The sequence below is a fragment of the Psammomys obesus genome, unplaced genomic scaffold (genome assembly GCF_907164565.1).
Source record: "Psammomys obesus unplaced genomic scaffold, mPsaObe1.curated_primary_1811, whole genome shotgun sequence".
Lineage (NCBI taxonomy): Eukaryota > Metazoa > Chordata > Mammalia > Rodentia > Muridae > Psammomys > Psammomys obesus.
In genome coordinates, this window is record NW_026585685.1 from 3113339 (window position 1) to 3129489 (window position 16151).

At 49.0% G+C, this 16151-nt stretch overlaps 1 protein-coding gene across 5 annotated transcripts in view; it reads right to left on the reverse strand.

Annotated features, from left to right (window-relative positions):
* Nucleotides 1-15862, reverse strand: part of Vangl1 (VANGL planar cell polarity protein 1) — a 50427-nt gene extending 34565 nt beyond the window's left edge. For 4 of the 5 annotated variants that reach the window (XM_055628510.1, XM_055628500.1, XM_055628490.1 and 1 more), the window contains exons 1-3: nt 14910-15149; nt 7770-7952; nt 395-533 (exon numbers count right to left, since the gene is read on the reverse strand). In XM_055628510.1, coding sequence (XP_055484485.1) covers nt 395-533; nt 7770-7840 — 210 coding nt within the window. In that variant the 5' untranslated portion in view covers nt 7841-7952; nt 14910-15149. Of the gene's footprint in view, nt 1-394; nt 534-7769; nt 7953-14909; nt 15150-15768 lie in introns of those variants that run through there. The other variant, XM_055628480.1, reaches the window with a different exon arrangement.
* Between the last annotated feature and the right edge of the window lie 289 nt (nt 15863-16151).

Consider the following 16151-nt stretch of genomic DNA (forward strand, 5'->3'; position numbering starts at 1 on the left):
TTTGTTTGTTTGTTTGTTTGTTTGTTTGTTTGTTTGTTTGTTTGTTTTGAGAGGGAGGTTCCTGCCCTCTGCCATCCTATTCCATTTTGGAATGAGTCTCCAGGGATTGCAATTTTTCCTTCTTCTGACCTGTCATCAGCCAAGCTGGCTTCTTTCCAACATCATTCAAAGGAGGCCGACCAATCAGACTTCAGAAGGACCAGCCGTTCAATGGTAGGACACGCTGTCCTTAGACCAACAGGCAAGCCAGAGAAGTCGATAAACTCATTAAAATGCTAGAAAAATAAAGGTTAAAAACCCAAGAGAACTTACTGCAACAAGGCTTAGGAAAACGTTTGCCGAGAGGAGCCAGGCTGAGTAGCAGCAGGCTTGCAGGGGTGCCTTTGATCCTTACCTGAACTTCCTCAGTGCCTGTGCGGGCAGAGTCATTTGCCAGCAGGGGCTCTCCAGTGGGAGCCTGGATAGTGACGGACTTTTCTGACCCTCTGCCATCTTTATTCCGTGGTGATTTGTGTCTTTCTCTTGTTCTTTCCCTGAGGAGAAATAATCCAATCATCAGATATCAGAGTTACGTCAGGTTAATTATTCTCTAGCCTCACAAAAAAAAAAAAAAAAAAAAAAAAAAAAAAAAATTTATTTTGAGTTGAGGAAAGTTCTAGGCTTATACCTGACCCTACCCTATACAGGGCACTGATACCCATCCATCTCCACAACCTGCAAGGAAAGGCTACCTTGAACTCGTTATTTAGTGTTGTCTTTCTGCCAGTTCAACACCAGAAACAAAGCCTGCCATTCCTCCATCAACAGTGATCAAATTTTATCAGAGGCTAATTTTAGAAGGACCCTGGATGGGGGCACATTTCATTGTAATAATTACTACTCCGTTGATTTGGTTATCATTTGCCTAAACTACTTAGGAACGTCTTTTACTGGAAGAACACAGCATCATACCCAAACTTTGATCTGGCAAAAAAGAAAAGAAAAAGAGAAAAAAAAAATTTGGGACATGATGCCACCTACACTTTGGGATAAAAAGAAAAGAAAGGAAATCCTAAAACAGGACAGAGGATCATTGACTTTTCATTCTTACAAATTGAACAGGACAAGTCATTCCTGTAGGTTTTGGCTGAGCTCAAAAATACCCACAAAAACAAAGGTGAAACAAATGAGCCAGGGGTGTGCGTCTTCAGGCTGCCTAAGAAAAAGCAGGCTTTCACGCCACAGGAACTTTGTGGGTGGTCTTCCAGAGACAGAGGGAGGACACCCTGCTGTTGAGTCTTAAAACTACAAAAGGAATCAGCCACAGTGGCAAAGCCCTAGAGGTCACAAGCTGGTCAATCAGCAGTAAAGTGGCATCAAAGTCCCTGTGTTTCCTTGGCCTCCTGTGCCACAAGCGACTTGACATCCGTCTTTCCCATAGCCACCTGTGTTCTTGCCCAAGGTTTCCCATTTTGTATGTAGAGCCAGTCAGTTCTCCATCCGAATATTAGATGTGTGACTTTGCACACGTTACTTGACCTCAGTTTTCCCTATGTGGGAAATGAAATGGGGCCATGATGATGCCACATGACAGAAAAGAGCCATGAACACACCACCAAACCCTCTTCCCCACTTCAGATCTATCTCCTACTAGCCTGCTACTTAGCAAACACACAACAACAAAAACTCCTAAAACAAAATGACCACTTGGCAGAGCTACTGCAATACTCCTCCCATCCTGGGTATCCCTCCCTTGGATAAGCAAGTGGTTCATTCCTTCAAGAAACAAAGGGTTTCCAGTGACAATAGCTCCATTCTTCGCCGACTAACTAGAAATAGATGTGTTATGGCTAGCTGTGCGTAGTTTGAGCCAGGCAACCAGGCAGATAGTCAAATAATCAGAGAATGATGCCGATTTCCCCTCCCCTGTCTCCTTCACACAGCACTTGGCTAGGTGCTTGACTATGCTAGTGCCACTCAGTTCTAACAAATGACTTAAGCCTGTATTACTGCCCTAGCTCACAGATGAGAACACTGAGGCCAGAGTGTTTAAGTGCCTTCCAAAAGTTGTGGTAAGGAGAAGAATGGGAACTGGAGCCAAATCTGTTGCCACCATTTCTATTCAAAGCCACTATGAGGAGCAATTAGTTTTTTTTTTTTTTTAAATAGCATACAGAATAACATGAAACAATAAGATTTTACTATAACACTTTTCATACACGAAGATAACATACTTTGATCATCTTTCCCCCTTTTTCCATATTTCCCCCTCCTACACTGGTCCCTTTCCTCTTTCTAATATCTAAAATTGGGATATTTTATAAAGTAAACTATTCCTAGCCCCGCTCTTTACACGGCTAGACAGTCACACTGCTGGGGTTAGGAAATGGGCCTTTGAAGCTGATATTGGAAGTCACCGCCAGCTGTGACTGTGGACAGTCTTGCTTCTGTGCTCGGGGCTGTCTAACCAGCACCCCAAAATGCATTCTCTGTGTGCAATGGTAAACAGTGGGAGATTCCTGCTCCCAGCTTGGTCAAGCTTCAGAGTGAATTTTAGGCTAAATCCAGAACTGCTAATCCAGCGGGACCCACCTGCAGCCAGCTGGATGGCCCCGGGGGGAATGATCCTGCCCTTTTCCACTCCCCCCTCCTGTTATTCCATTTGCCACTCTCTTGCTAGTCACATGCTTATCTAACCTGGCTCTCTACTGAAAAATCCCACAGGTCAAATCCTGTGACAGCGAAGACCACTGAAACCAAATCCTTTTCGATTCGCGCCAGTTTCTGATTCCTGAACATCACCAGGCGGAAAGCAGGTGGAAACCAACCAGGTCTGAGACCCCTGGACCACCCAGCTGGATTCTGAAAGGATGCAAAAGCACTGAGATGAGAGCCTCTAAGCAGCTTCGTCTCAGGACTCCCTGGATAACACACAAGGTAAAACCAGGGTAAGAACGTTTTATCGAGGAGCCCAAAGAACATTTCATCTTTGCAGCTGCCACCAGTATTCTCATGTCTCAGACCCCTTGTGCAGACAAACCACCAGGAGTGCAGAGAGTGGGTGGTCCTGCCCTCGGGGGAATTTGTCTGGAAGGGAGACAACAGGAATCTACACTTTCTCACCAGCACACCAGGCCATCAGGATGCAGGTGACCCCAAGAACCATTCCTGAAGACTCGCCCACCCCTTGTTTCTGGGGAGGCTGTGGGAATTCCTACTTAGAAGTCTGAGTCTGTGTACGAAGCCTTGTGAGTGGCAGGGGATCAAAATTGTGAGTGTTCAGCTGTGTAGCACCATAACACACAGTCTTTATTAAAATAGTGGGGCTGGAGAGATGGCTTGGCAGTTAAGAGCACTGACTGCTCTCTCAGAGGATCTGAGTTCTGTTCCCAGCACCCACATCCAGAGGCTGGCAGACACCTGTAACTCCAGCTCCTGGGTTCCACAGGCACCTGAAGACACTCACACAGACGTACCCGCATAAACGAAAATCCACCTTTTATTCTGAGTATTGCATAGATGAAGAGCAGCACGCAGTCCTGACTGAGGCCTACCCAGCGAGGTACCCAGTGAGGCTCCACCAGCACGGTGCCAAGTGAGCTGCTCCTTGGAACTGCCTCACCATAGAAGGGAGTGAGACACAGCGCATGGCAGTTACAGAAATCACTGCTGTTAGTTACTGCTCTGGGCAGGTCTCCAAGCCGAGCCAGGACTTAACAGTGATGTCCAAGAAAAACACTGTTCATCATCCATGCAGTGCTTTCTAGTTTGCAGAATTGCAAACCTCCAAGAGGCCATTTCACTGCGGAACGTACCTAAACACTCATCCCTGAAGCTGGAGAGGCAGGAACAGGGGAGTGGAGACGCAGCTCAGTCAGCCCAGTGTTTGCCCAGCATTACTGAGGCTTGGTCGGGTTCAATCCCTGACACCACATAGACCAGACCTAATGGCACATACCTGTGTCCCTGGCTGACATACAGGATTTGAGGCTAGCCAGGGATGGCTAAGTTTAAGGGGCCTCTATCTGTCGCTGCCCATTATCCTAGGAGAGGGTTCCCCAACGATGAAGATGTGTCTAGGAGTGTAGAAGTAAGACTCCGGGGAGAGTAAACAGTTAATAAACCAATACATGGAACATCGGGATACTCAAGATTTAACTGCCCAAGTCGTAAGGATCACCTGAGGGCCCTTTCTGGGCGGCTTCATCGACCACAGGAATCTCTGTCTTTATCTCTGAATCTGTCTTCCTGCTTCCTGGGTCCAGAGGAATAAAGATAAGCCTGTCTGTGCAAAGATAAGTGTGTCCGCATGCACACATTAGTGAGAGGGTGGAGAGAGCAAGTGGCAGCACGCAAGAGGCAACCATGTGCCCAGGTAAATGCATCATCGTTTAGACAATTCTCTGGCCGAGCCCTGGGGAGCTGCTGTAAACCCCCCTCCCCAGCCGCACGCTCGCGGGCGCATACACGCATACACGCATACACACACACACACACACACACACACACACACACACACACTCCAGCCAGAAAGCCTGAGATTCCCACACTGTCCCTACTTACAGTCAGCATTTCCTGGGAAGGCTATTTCCTCCTGTTCTGTTGCTTGTCTGTTTCTAAATGGGGAAAGCCATCCCACCGGTTACTCCTCCCTTCCCTCCTCTACCCCCACCCACTCACGACCTGTCTACTGCCTATGGACTGCTGGGCCTGCTGGGCGTGGAACGAACAGGCTCTGGGTCTCTGGAATCCTCCACTGCCAGGGAGGCCCTTTAGAACAATTCATTTTAGAGCGTATTAGTCACATTTTCCTTTAAAGGTGCCCGTTCCTTCCGAAGAACCAACAAGCCTGAAACTTGACGAGGGATTCTACTGGCCTGGCAATGTCTGGTAAGCACGTTCCTCTCTGTGCCTCAGTTCCACCACCTATGAAGCAGAGTTCTCAACTTCCACTATTCCGGGACTGTTGTGAGCATGGGAGAAGCTGGCCATACGGGACCTTGCAGGTACTCCCCAAATGGCGCTTAATGCTTTCAGTGGCTGTTGACATGGGAAACCAAAAGGCTAGATGAGGTTGGCTGCAGTCTATACACTCTCTCAACAGAGCAAACTGGACTTTCTCTGGAGACCACAGGCATTAGTGACCGCTTTGTCTGAAAACGGCTTGGACAGTAGCCAATCCTCCAAGACAATCAGTGTCATCAGGCACTTCATTATTCCTTTCTGAGTTGGAGCTGCACTAAAATTACCAAAAGACCAGGTCCCTTTCTTTTCCTACTCCTCCATTTAAACTCCCCACAAATCATCAAGCAGAGAAGGCTGTCACGGGGCACTCCTGGGACAAGAAATGCCCGAGGCAGCTGGCTCCCATGACTGTGGAGGGCTCCTTTGCTGCTGGACACTGTCCTTGCCTTGGCTGAGCATTCCACTGTGAGTGGATTACAACCATTGCTCCATAGTTCCTTATGACCTCTGTGGTCCTCCCTCAGACAATTCAATGCAACAGTAGGGGAGAGGGCTTCATAGAGCCACTAAACGCACTTACTCAGCCCTAAGCTCAAACCCCTCACTCACTCACTTGGAATGGGCACTCAACAATAGTCCCTGATCAACTGGGAGCCAGCTGGAGTGCCAGACAGCCCTCCTCCCAGTAGGCGCTCTGCAGCGTTCCTTGATCAATTGATTAAAAGCCTCAGCTCCAACTTACATTTGCCAAGTACTTTCCACAAGGGATCAAGAAAAGAACTAAGCGTTCTGCATGTCATTTTAATTGAAAGTTATAGTCTCTTACAGTTCCCATAACAGCACTAGAGAATCCATTTCTGGGTCCCCAGGAGGCCTAGGGAGCAGCAGCAAGCAGCAATGGGCCTTGAAGTGTGCAAGTCTTGGTGGGCTTGCAGACAAAAGAAACCAAGGCTGGCTCCATTCTAAAGCCACCCTCTCCTACTCACCCCCCAACCCCCAAAGGAACCCCAAATTCCCATTCATACTGTATGGAAGAGGAAGTCTGTGACACTCTGTAGGCCAGCTGCTTTTTCCAGTTAGGTCCCAAAAGCAGGTATTTGGGAACAGCTGTTTCTAGTGTTTTATAATAAATCTGTTAAGTTTGTCCACTGATCAAAAATCTGTGATTATTTTTTAAAACAGGGCTTTCTCCGGATCTGGGCTGTAGTGTCACTAGAGGCCTTCTCCTTCCCTGCCCTCGAAGCACCCAAACCAAGTGTCTTGGGTCCCCACTGGAAAGGCAAGCTGGGCTCTAGCACAGCACACAAACAATGCAGAAATGTTTAGAAAATAAAGCAAAAGAAAAAACAAACAAACAAAAAATGCCCAGAGGTCCATTCCCTTAACATAATGGAGCCTCATGAGCATTATCTTTGAAAAGCTTTATATTTTTATTCCGTTCACTTTATTATTATCATCTCTTTTAAGACAGAATCTCACTGTGTAGCCCTATCTGCCTGGCCTGGAACTTTCTACCTGCTATGCACACCAGGCTTGCCTCCAACTCACAAATATCTGCTTGCCTCTGCCCACTAAGTGCTAGGACTAAAGGCCTCTGCCCCTTTATGTGGCTTCCATTCACTTTTTAAAAAACTACAAGATGCTAATTAGTAGAGAGAAACAGTTTAAGTGGCTAATTCCCCATCCCTAAGTCACCACTGCCAAGAGCCCCTTCTCTGAAGATGTCACACATGGCATCTTGGAAAACACTTGCAGGCTGCTTTCCAGGTGTGGCCGTTCACACTGGATCCATGGAACGTACATCTTATTCTGGGCACAGATTATGGTGATCTGCTCATTGGGAAGAGCAAACACGGGGACAGTCACCATTTCCACACAGCACACAGCTGTGGCCACAGTTGGGAGGCTGAGCTGGGATCAATTGTCACCTTCAAACAAAGGTGCTGAAATAGCAAGGCCATAAATAGCAGTGACACAGCTATTAGCGAGGGAGAGGGACCACCTACCGTGGGCTGAGTTAATCATTTTCCATGCACATTTCATTCAGCCTTCACAGGCTCTACAAGACACATCTCACAGTTGCATTCTTACCCTGCATAGCACGGACGACCGTTTCGTCACTAACCTGTTTGCTCATCCATTCATCCATGTACACACACACACACACACACACATGCACACACACTCCCCCACTCGGCAACCATTCTGCAGGTCAGAATGCACGTGATGCTCTGAGTAGCAATGCAGGCGTCTTCATTCAGCAGAGGAAGGAGAATTTGGCCCCAAGACTCAGGACATTGTTTTCAGAGCCCACAGAGGGCTTTCTCACTTTGAAGACTAGTCAAAGAGAGATCAGATGCCAGGCCAGTCACACCTGTGTGCGTGCACGCGTGCGCATTTATGTTTGAGATGCTCTTGGGGAAGATGCCTGTGAGTCAGCATCTTTGGGTGAAGCAACAAATTAACATTGGCTTTTTAACTTTCACTTACAGAACTGGTAAAGCTCTGAGAGAACTGACATCCATAAGAAGTACTTAGAAATGAGAAGCATTTCCACTGCCCGGGAAACTTTAATTTAAAACCAATCGTGAGAAATTAAGGCCATCAACTCTAATGACAGCTATAAAATGTAAATTGGCAGTGTAGTGACTCCCCCGAGCATGCCAACCGCCTTACAGCTTGGCTTCTCACGCACCAGCAGATCGAACCCTCAGCATCCTGAGCCTTCAGGCTGGCCGCTGAAGAACTGGTTCTCTTAACAGGAAGCCCTACCGACCTACAGGCATTCCCACTTACAAGGGTGGACTGGTGGGTCATGTACGTACCCTTGCCTGTGAGATTTTTTTGAATGGCTTGAGTAGTAGGAATATCCAGAATATGTGGATTCGGTATCCATAGCAATGGCGAGCTTCCTCTGACGAAGGAGCAGGCACTGTTCTCCCGCGCAGTCTCACCTACTAGCTCGGAAAGCCTCGTGGGACACAGAGACGCTGCTCTTCAACAGGACTCTGGAAAGGGGAGAAAAAGGAGAGATCAATCCTCAGAGTCAATCAAAGACCGAGAACAGCCAACTTTCCTCTGGGGTCCCTGTTACGGAATTTGTGGTCAACATAAAACCTGAACCTCCAAATGCACCAGTCATCCAGGAACAGGCTTTTCTGGTATCTGAAAGGCAAGCGGGGTGTCCAGCAAGCTGGACCCCACATCACAACAGCAGGAAGAAAGTTTGAGAGAGACCTGGGCACCTTCATGGCTTTGGCTGTAAAACTAACTGCCTCTCACACCGACGCCCAGACAAATGTCTACCCCACCTGCAACTGTCAGTTATAAAAACAACTCTCAGGGAAATCACTTATTCAGCAATTTGGCCATCATTTCCAAAAGTCAATTAAAGTTTTTTTCCTTAGTTTCTTTGAGAACCCAAACTCCTAGAAATTTATCTTAGATAATTAAAAATCAACAACCACCACTATTGCCTTGCTGCCTAGGAAAATAAAAAGCTAGAGGCAATGTAAATACCTCCCCAAGCCAAGGAATAGCTGGAGCAAAATATGATTCGGTCAGTCAAAGAAAAGACCACATCTCTGTATAAAATGACAACTATAAAGAACTGAGATATTAACAAGCAGGATACGAGATTGCAGGTAGCCAGCAAGCAAATCCATATAACCGTTACAATGATGTACAATCACGTATGGAAGGGGCTGTGCTAGGACATCAGCAAAGGTGATTTATGAGTTACAAGGTCCCAGGTCCTTTCCCACTTCCCTCAAAAACTGCTCTGCAATAAAAACAAATTAGAAACACTCCCAAGTACATTCCTGAGCCTCCGCTTGCTCAGCCTTCACCCCGAGAAAGTCGGACCTAAGTTCTGCCTCTTCCTGCACCCCTCTCCCAAGGCTGATCTAGGGCCCAACACGGTTCCCCCCCACCCTGCAGTTGTCCTGGAGGCTAAGACTACAAACAGAGACAGTGAGGTAAGTGTGAAGGAAAACAAAGGCCATACTCCTGCCTGAAGTGGGAGGAGGTTCAGGCTCCCAGACCTCAGCAACAGCTACATGGGGAGAAATTTCAAACTGGGAACACCAAGTGGGCCCGGAAGTCTCATCTGCACACAGTTACAGCGTAGACGTGGTATCTGTCACTTCCCAGGTGGAGGAGAAGGTCGTTTCCACAGAGAACCTGCTCTGTCCTAGATGTCTCAGCTCATGATTTCACTAGGAATTTATCTTAGAGTTTATCTTAGAGTTTAGCCAACCCCCTAACTAGCACATATTTGTAAGAAATGATACTTATGGCCTTAAATCCAAAGGCCAGAGCCTTGCACTCCTTCCCCAAGCCCTGCTCACTGCACTGATTCATCCACTTCACAACCATGTTTGTATGCAGCCAGGAGAGGCTGCTCAGGAGAGCTAGGGTCGTACACAGAGCAATGACAGAGCGAACTGCTTTCTCTGGCCCTGCCTGTGGCTACTTTCCCATTTTTATGCCACTTGTAGCAGTCTCTTCCGACACTTGGTCCTCTTGTTCCATATCACGTTATTACTTAACAGCCGTCTGCCATCAAGAACCAAAACCTAGGAAGCTCAGCCAGCTGTGATCAGCCCCTTCCTTGCCTTCCTGAGTCTCAGTGTGCTCAGCCACCATTTCCCAGGATGAAGCTATACACGCACACAGACTTGACTCGCTTCGTAGCTGTGGGACCTCAGTCAAACGATGCAATCTCTTTGAAGCCCCATCTATAACACGTGAGCACCAGGAGCACTTTGATGCCTGTATGAGCCGACGGTGGTGCCAGCACGCAGCACGGGCACCAGATGCACTGGGTAAAAATAAGAGTGGGTGGTTCAGACCGGGAGTAGAGGAGGGGGCTATGATTGGGGTGTAAAATAATATATAATTGAAAAATAAATTAAAAAAAAAAGAAAGTCAAGCAGCCTGTTTGAGAGGAAGGGAGTGATTGTAAAGACTAAACATGAAACCAAACAGGCATCTCTCAAAACATCAGCTCAGCCCCTGGATTAAGCAGGTCCAGCCTTTTCTCCTTCTCCTGTGTCCCAGGCTTTTCACCAGCCATTCAGCGAACTTTCAGCAGTGTTAGAGTCCCCCTTCCTTTCTGCTCTGGGCTGGACTCATTTCTCACTGGCCTTCTGGCTGCCAGACAACCAGCTATAGGAGGTACAGCCAGGACGTGGAGCCTAGCCTGAGACAATCTTCTTTCCTGATAGCCCCTAGCCCGACTCTGTGTTGACCTGCCGATTCCAAGCCTTGGCACCTTCTTCAGAAAACTGAGCATTCTTCTCTAGATTCATAATTAACTCCTCTCATCCTTACGCTTGTTTCTGCCTTCTAGCAGAAAGCTGGCTCCCCATTCTTCTCTAATTTTTGACTTCTCACCAATTTTTATTGAGGAGTATCTTAGAGAAAGGTAGCCTCAACCCAGCATACCACCCCTGAGTCTGTTTCTGTACTTCCTATAGGTTTTACCTCAGGGCAGGCACTTCTGCTCTGTCCCACAGAAAAATGGTCACCGTTAATATTCCCTTCCCAAGGTTATTGTGAGGATTTAAAAAGTCTTCTGAGGTAAAACCTCCAGTATGACCCAATTTCATTTCCTTCTGCTTTGGCTGAAGGTCATCATTCTTTGTCCCCATCAAAATGTGTAGCATCCATTAAGGCAACTCCAGGCATGTCCCTCAATGGAAATCACAGCTCCCAACAGCCCTCCCAAAAGCCTTTTCCTAACTCTATCAACTACCTTTGCCCAGGTTCTATCCCACAGTTCCAGCCTATACTCACCAAAGGGGGAAAGCTATGTTTGCAATCCCTCCCTCCCTCTTTGCTGCCACCAAATCCTCCATTCTTCTCCCTCCGTTGCCTTGACTCAAATCCTTGACATCACATCCTTACCCTTTTCTTCCCAGGCCCTTCTTACTGAATTGATTTACCTCCATATTTAATGAGTAGCCACTAAACCCTGCTCAGCAATGCTAGGAAGACGGCATCAACGGGGCACTCCATCTGCCCTAGTCAAGCTTTGCCAGTATCCAGCTTCTAGCTTGATGGCACTCTGACGCTCCTTCACCCATCCCCCTGTCAAGTTATCTCATAATGCTCAGGGCACATCCTCCCTTATTCTTCTCCATCTCTGGGGATAAACCCCTTAGCATGAGGAGCAATAAGCCCCTCCCCCAAGTATTATGAACACAACGGGAACCAAACACTTCCTGAAAAGTCCAGCCAAATGCTCCTTTCCCACTCATTCAGCTCTTAGCCACAGCCTCTCTTGTAGGTCCTGGCTTAGTCTTCCCTCTGGCAGTGATGCTGTCCTCCTGTCCGGTGGATGGAACCACTCTGTGATGTGCTCTTTCCCGCTCATCCACACATCCCACCACCATGTCCTCAGGTCCTCCCCCATCCTCTCCCAGCTCACAGTGATAGAGAGCCAACCTAGAAAACAGCTCCAGGTTTCCTCACCTGCCCTGGCTCACACAGAGCCTGGTCCTCCTAGGTTGCTCTGCTTTCACCATGGTTACCAACTCTTGCCTCACCTCAGATCTAAGTGAGGAGTCAGGAAGTAAACCAGTAAAAGGCAGAGTGAACTCCGTCCAGAAAGGGCTTGGCCTCAGGTAAGGGCTACCATGAGTTCACAAAGACACAAATCCCAGTGCTTATCTCTGTAAGGATGTACACACAGAGGAATTAACAACACTCAGGACAGGGCCAGGAGGGACACCTTTATCAGCAAAGACAATAAAGTAAGGAAAAGAAATCAGTTTCCCTGGGTAGCGAGCTCATGAACTGCTGCTGTGGCCAGGATGAAATACAGCAGAAGTGAATACAGGAAATCCTAGAACCTGCAGCTGTCTATCATACTGGCCCCTGACAGGACCTGTACTGTGTTTGGTCCAGGCTGGGCAGCAGCCAGGCTAATCTAATCTCCTTCTCCAAATCCTTTCATGGCATCCCCTGAACTTTAAAACAGACTCTTTCATTTGATCAACAGTCTGGTCAGTCCAACTCCTCTGGGCCCTGGTTCTTTCCACCCTCGGGACCTGACCTGAGCCTAGTGTATCTGCTGGGACTCATTCTTTCCACGCACACCATTTTGGCTAATCCCTCTCAGTTTAAACATACTTCTTTGGAGAGACCTTGCTGACTCTTCAATCCACATCTAGACGACCTACCACCTGCACTCTCCTGAGAGCTCGTCCAGGCCACACATTCACTTCTGTGAGCAGTGACCATCAGGCTCCTGAAGAGGCTCCTGGGGTGCAGGGACCATGTTCCTTACTGTCTCCCTGGCAGCTGGCAAACAAGAGGCACCTAATAAACCTTTGCTGAATGGATGAACGAAATGTGTGCCAATCTCAGGACACAGAGGCAAGCCTTCACCGCAGAAGAAAGCTTACACAGGGTAGAAAAAAACAAAACAAAATCCAAAACCCAACAACTTCAGAACTATCCAGAACAAAGCTGTACCGCTGGTTCACAGGGTAGCTTACTCAGCAACAGAACATACAGCCCAGCTGTGCTCAGGGAAGACCAGTATCATTGTTTCAGGGCGTGCCCGGAGCATCCTGCTCCAGTCTGGACCGGAGTACAGCAAACCACAGAGCCTGGGGAACAAGATAGCATCTTACAGCATGCAATGAATCTCCCCCTTCACCCTGTACTAAAACAAGGTGAAAGACAGTGACCCTAAGCAGAATCTTCCCCTAAACTCACATTTACTCCAATAAAATATATGACTACTACTTGAGAGAAAAACAGTGTTCAGAAAAAATATATATATAATATATGTAATATATATATTATATATATAATATAATATATATATATATGGGAAATAACAGGTTATGATAATGACCTGGTAATATAAGCTAACCTTTATGAAAAAGAAGTTATAAGAACATCAATAGCTCTCCCCAGAGCTATTAATTAAAGGGGCTCTGCCTGGGAAAGTAGAACGCTTCTGTACAAGGGGTCCAGAGAAGAGCAGATGTGGCTTTATTTGGAGGGTCTCCGGTTAGGAAGAATGGTGCAGAGAGTATGACAAAGTGTGTAAGACACTTTGCTGAGCTCACACCTGTAAATCATAAAACATTATCCAAATCTGTGACATGAGGCTCTGCAGACCTCAGGCACCTGTGACAAACCAATGATCCTCTTCCAGTGACAGAGTTCTTCAAAATGTATGACTATGGACCACTGTTCATTCATCAGGAAAGAAAATGTCAGCCTCATTTTACCTGGCTTACCAACTAGTTCATCTCACATTCCCGGACTAACTGCCACCTGCTTGAGTCATTAGTTACCTCTGGAACATCCCTGGCAGTCGGATACGGATTGGTTACTGTATCTATGATGGATATTTCTTTTCAAGCAAACCCTTGTCCCCTAGTAGGTTTTGAAGTTTCAGAAACATGCACAGCACATATCCCATGGTGCCAGGTCTGGTGCTCTAACTGGCATTTGGAGGGGCAGGAGTGGAGACACAGTGGCAGAGGATAAGGGCAGCTCTTCTTCTGTCTCCAGGAGGACCTAGATTAGCAAAAAACAGAGTCCAGCCACAGCCACAGAATCTTGTCCTCCTTATGGAAAGTGGCAGAGCAATCACATCCCTGCAGGAGAGGGGCTGGCCACAGTTAGTTCACGCCCCTGAAATAATGGCAGTTACAGTCTACCATCAAGTGCTTACTGTGCGTTAAGCCTGACATCACTTACCTGAAATATCTCAGTCTCTGGAACAAGTCTTTAAGGGAGACAAAGTAGAATGCTAGGGCACAGTTAAGGAAACAAGGTCACACACACACAAACTAACACACACACAAGCAAGTGCCCCAGTAAGGGTTTGACTTTTAGGAGATTTCAGGGAGCCACGGAAAGTTGAAAGCTATGTAGCAATTACCAGAATTGTTTGTTTACTTAGAGAGGCAGCAGGCAACAATAGTGAATTGTTCCAAACCACACATAACCTTACAAAGAATCCTGCAGTTCAACTCCTACTCATAGGCTCACTCGAGGGGGTTGGGGGGACCTTTAAGGAGAAAGGAAATTAATCTGGAGCAGCCTCCAGTCCAAATGAGACCTCTGACTCTTCATCAGCATGGTGAGCGCCTGTTCAACCCAAATTATAGCAGCCACAGAGGAAGGTGCGGCTTTAGGTGTACATGAGGGGGATAAACTAAAGCAGACTTGCCACACTTGACACATTAATTCTTCCACAGACGATGTCACAAAATTGTTGCCTGGTAAGAAAACTTTTTTAGTTTCCTGTATGGTTTGGTCCTGTTGCTCAATAAATAAGACAAAAAAAAAACCAAACAAACAAACAAACAAAAAAGAGACTTGGCAGGCAGTCTCAAAAAAAAAAGACACTCTCACAACCCTCTCATTTTACTTACAAATTAAGTTGCCACCAAGACACACTGTCAGCAGGGCCAACCCTAAAACGTCACACTGGGTGTTTTGGCTAATCGTCCTGGGAGCCACCAACCTTCGGAAATGCTAAATGCTCCTGGATACGTCTTTGAAATGTAGAATAAAACAGTTTCCTCCCACACATCAAAGTCCCATCTCTATCACACTGATTTAATTCAATTCTAAAAACTCTAATTAGTGGTTACATAAAATGGCTAATTACGCCTTCCTCGGTGCAGACCGTTTCTGCTGTCTCACGCCCAGAGCCTAAGAGTTGGATAGTCAACACACCCACTGGAAGGAGAAGGCTAATTAGCATCGTGGATTGGTGAGACAACTTACAGTATTTTCAGCAAACCCTGTAAAACATAAACATGTCAGCGAAGACACCGGCCTTCACAGCTTGCTAGCTTTTAGAATTAGCCTGTTGGAACCCACGCATCTTGACCACAGACCTCTCAAGTGGGTTTTATCAAAACGCACGCGCCAGCCACACAACCGTCACGATGAAGAGCCCTGACATCTCTCCAGGAGGAGCTCACCTTCGCGGTCTCGGCATCACACCCGGTTCGGAGACGTGAACACGGAGATCGTCCTGCTCCGAGTTTCCCCTTGCTCATCACGGAGCCGCCAGGCTGCGGCTCCGCCCCTCTCCTGCTGCTACCACCAAGACGCTTTTAAATTTTTATAAAGCTTCGCACTCCCCTGGGCGCGTTGCGAGGGGGCCAGTTCAATGGCTGCGGGATGAACTAAGTCCCTACCGGTGGCAAACGCTGCCCCGGCGGGCGCGGCGAGGTTGCCCGGGACAGGGACTCCTCCTCCGGCTGGGACTGGCTGCACGCCTCTCCGCTCCGCCCCGGCGCTTTTGAAAGTAAACTCCTACCTGCCTGTTGCGCTCCGCGATGCGCAGCGGGCCGCGCCCCCCCAGGCCTCCGGGGCTGCGGTTTTATAAGCGAAGGGAGAAACACAAGCCAGCTCCGTCCGGGTGCCCGAAGCCCGGCCAGGTGACCCCGAGCACTGGCGGGGACCCCGATCGCGTCCTGCCCTGCACGGCGCGTCCAGCCACCCGCTCCCTCCGACACGCCGTCATTCCCCGGCCTCCGCCTCGGCACGCGCAACCAGGGGCGCACTCCAAAGGCCAGCCTGGGCAAAGGGGCGTCCGAGGTAGCGCAGGCAGCCCCAGGACTCGGGGCAGTGGGATGCGGCGGAAGAGCCCGGGGCAGGGATGGAAGGATCCGGGTTCCGGGAAGCAAGACCCCAGAGGGGCCGAGGGGGCTCCCGGCCCGAGGCCCCGGACCCCAGTCGGGGTGCTGCGGCTCAGGGACGCGCGCGGTTGGGCCTGACCTCCCGCCCAGCTCAGTCCCCGGCCGTCGCGCCGCTCCAGCCACTCCCGGGACTCACCCCGGCGCCGGCCCGCCGCGCTCCACGCCCGCGCTCTCGGCTGCAGCGCCCCGGCTCCGCGGCCTGCGCTGGGCTGCAGTGGAGGCACAGCCCCGCCGCGGCCGCCGCTCTCTGCTGCTTTCCGCTTCCTGTCCCGGCGCCGCCCCGCAGCCCCAGCCCAGCCCTGCTAGCCCGGCGCGGCCGCCAGCCAAGAGCTGCGAGCGCTGCGGGGCCCCGCGGCCGACCCGGCCCACCTGCAGCGGAGGGCGGGGCGGGCCTCCCAGGCCTGACACCCCCTCCCATGTGCACAGGAGAACACAAGGTCCAGCAAACCGCAGCCTGAATACATGACCCAGGCGTTGACGTCTCCCCACCCAGCACCCAACACACCCCAAAGCTCACAC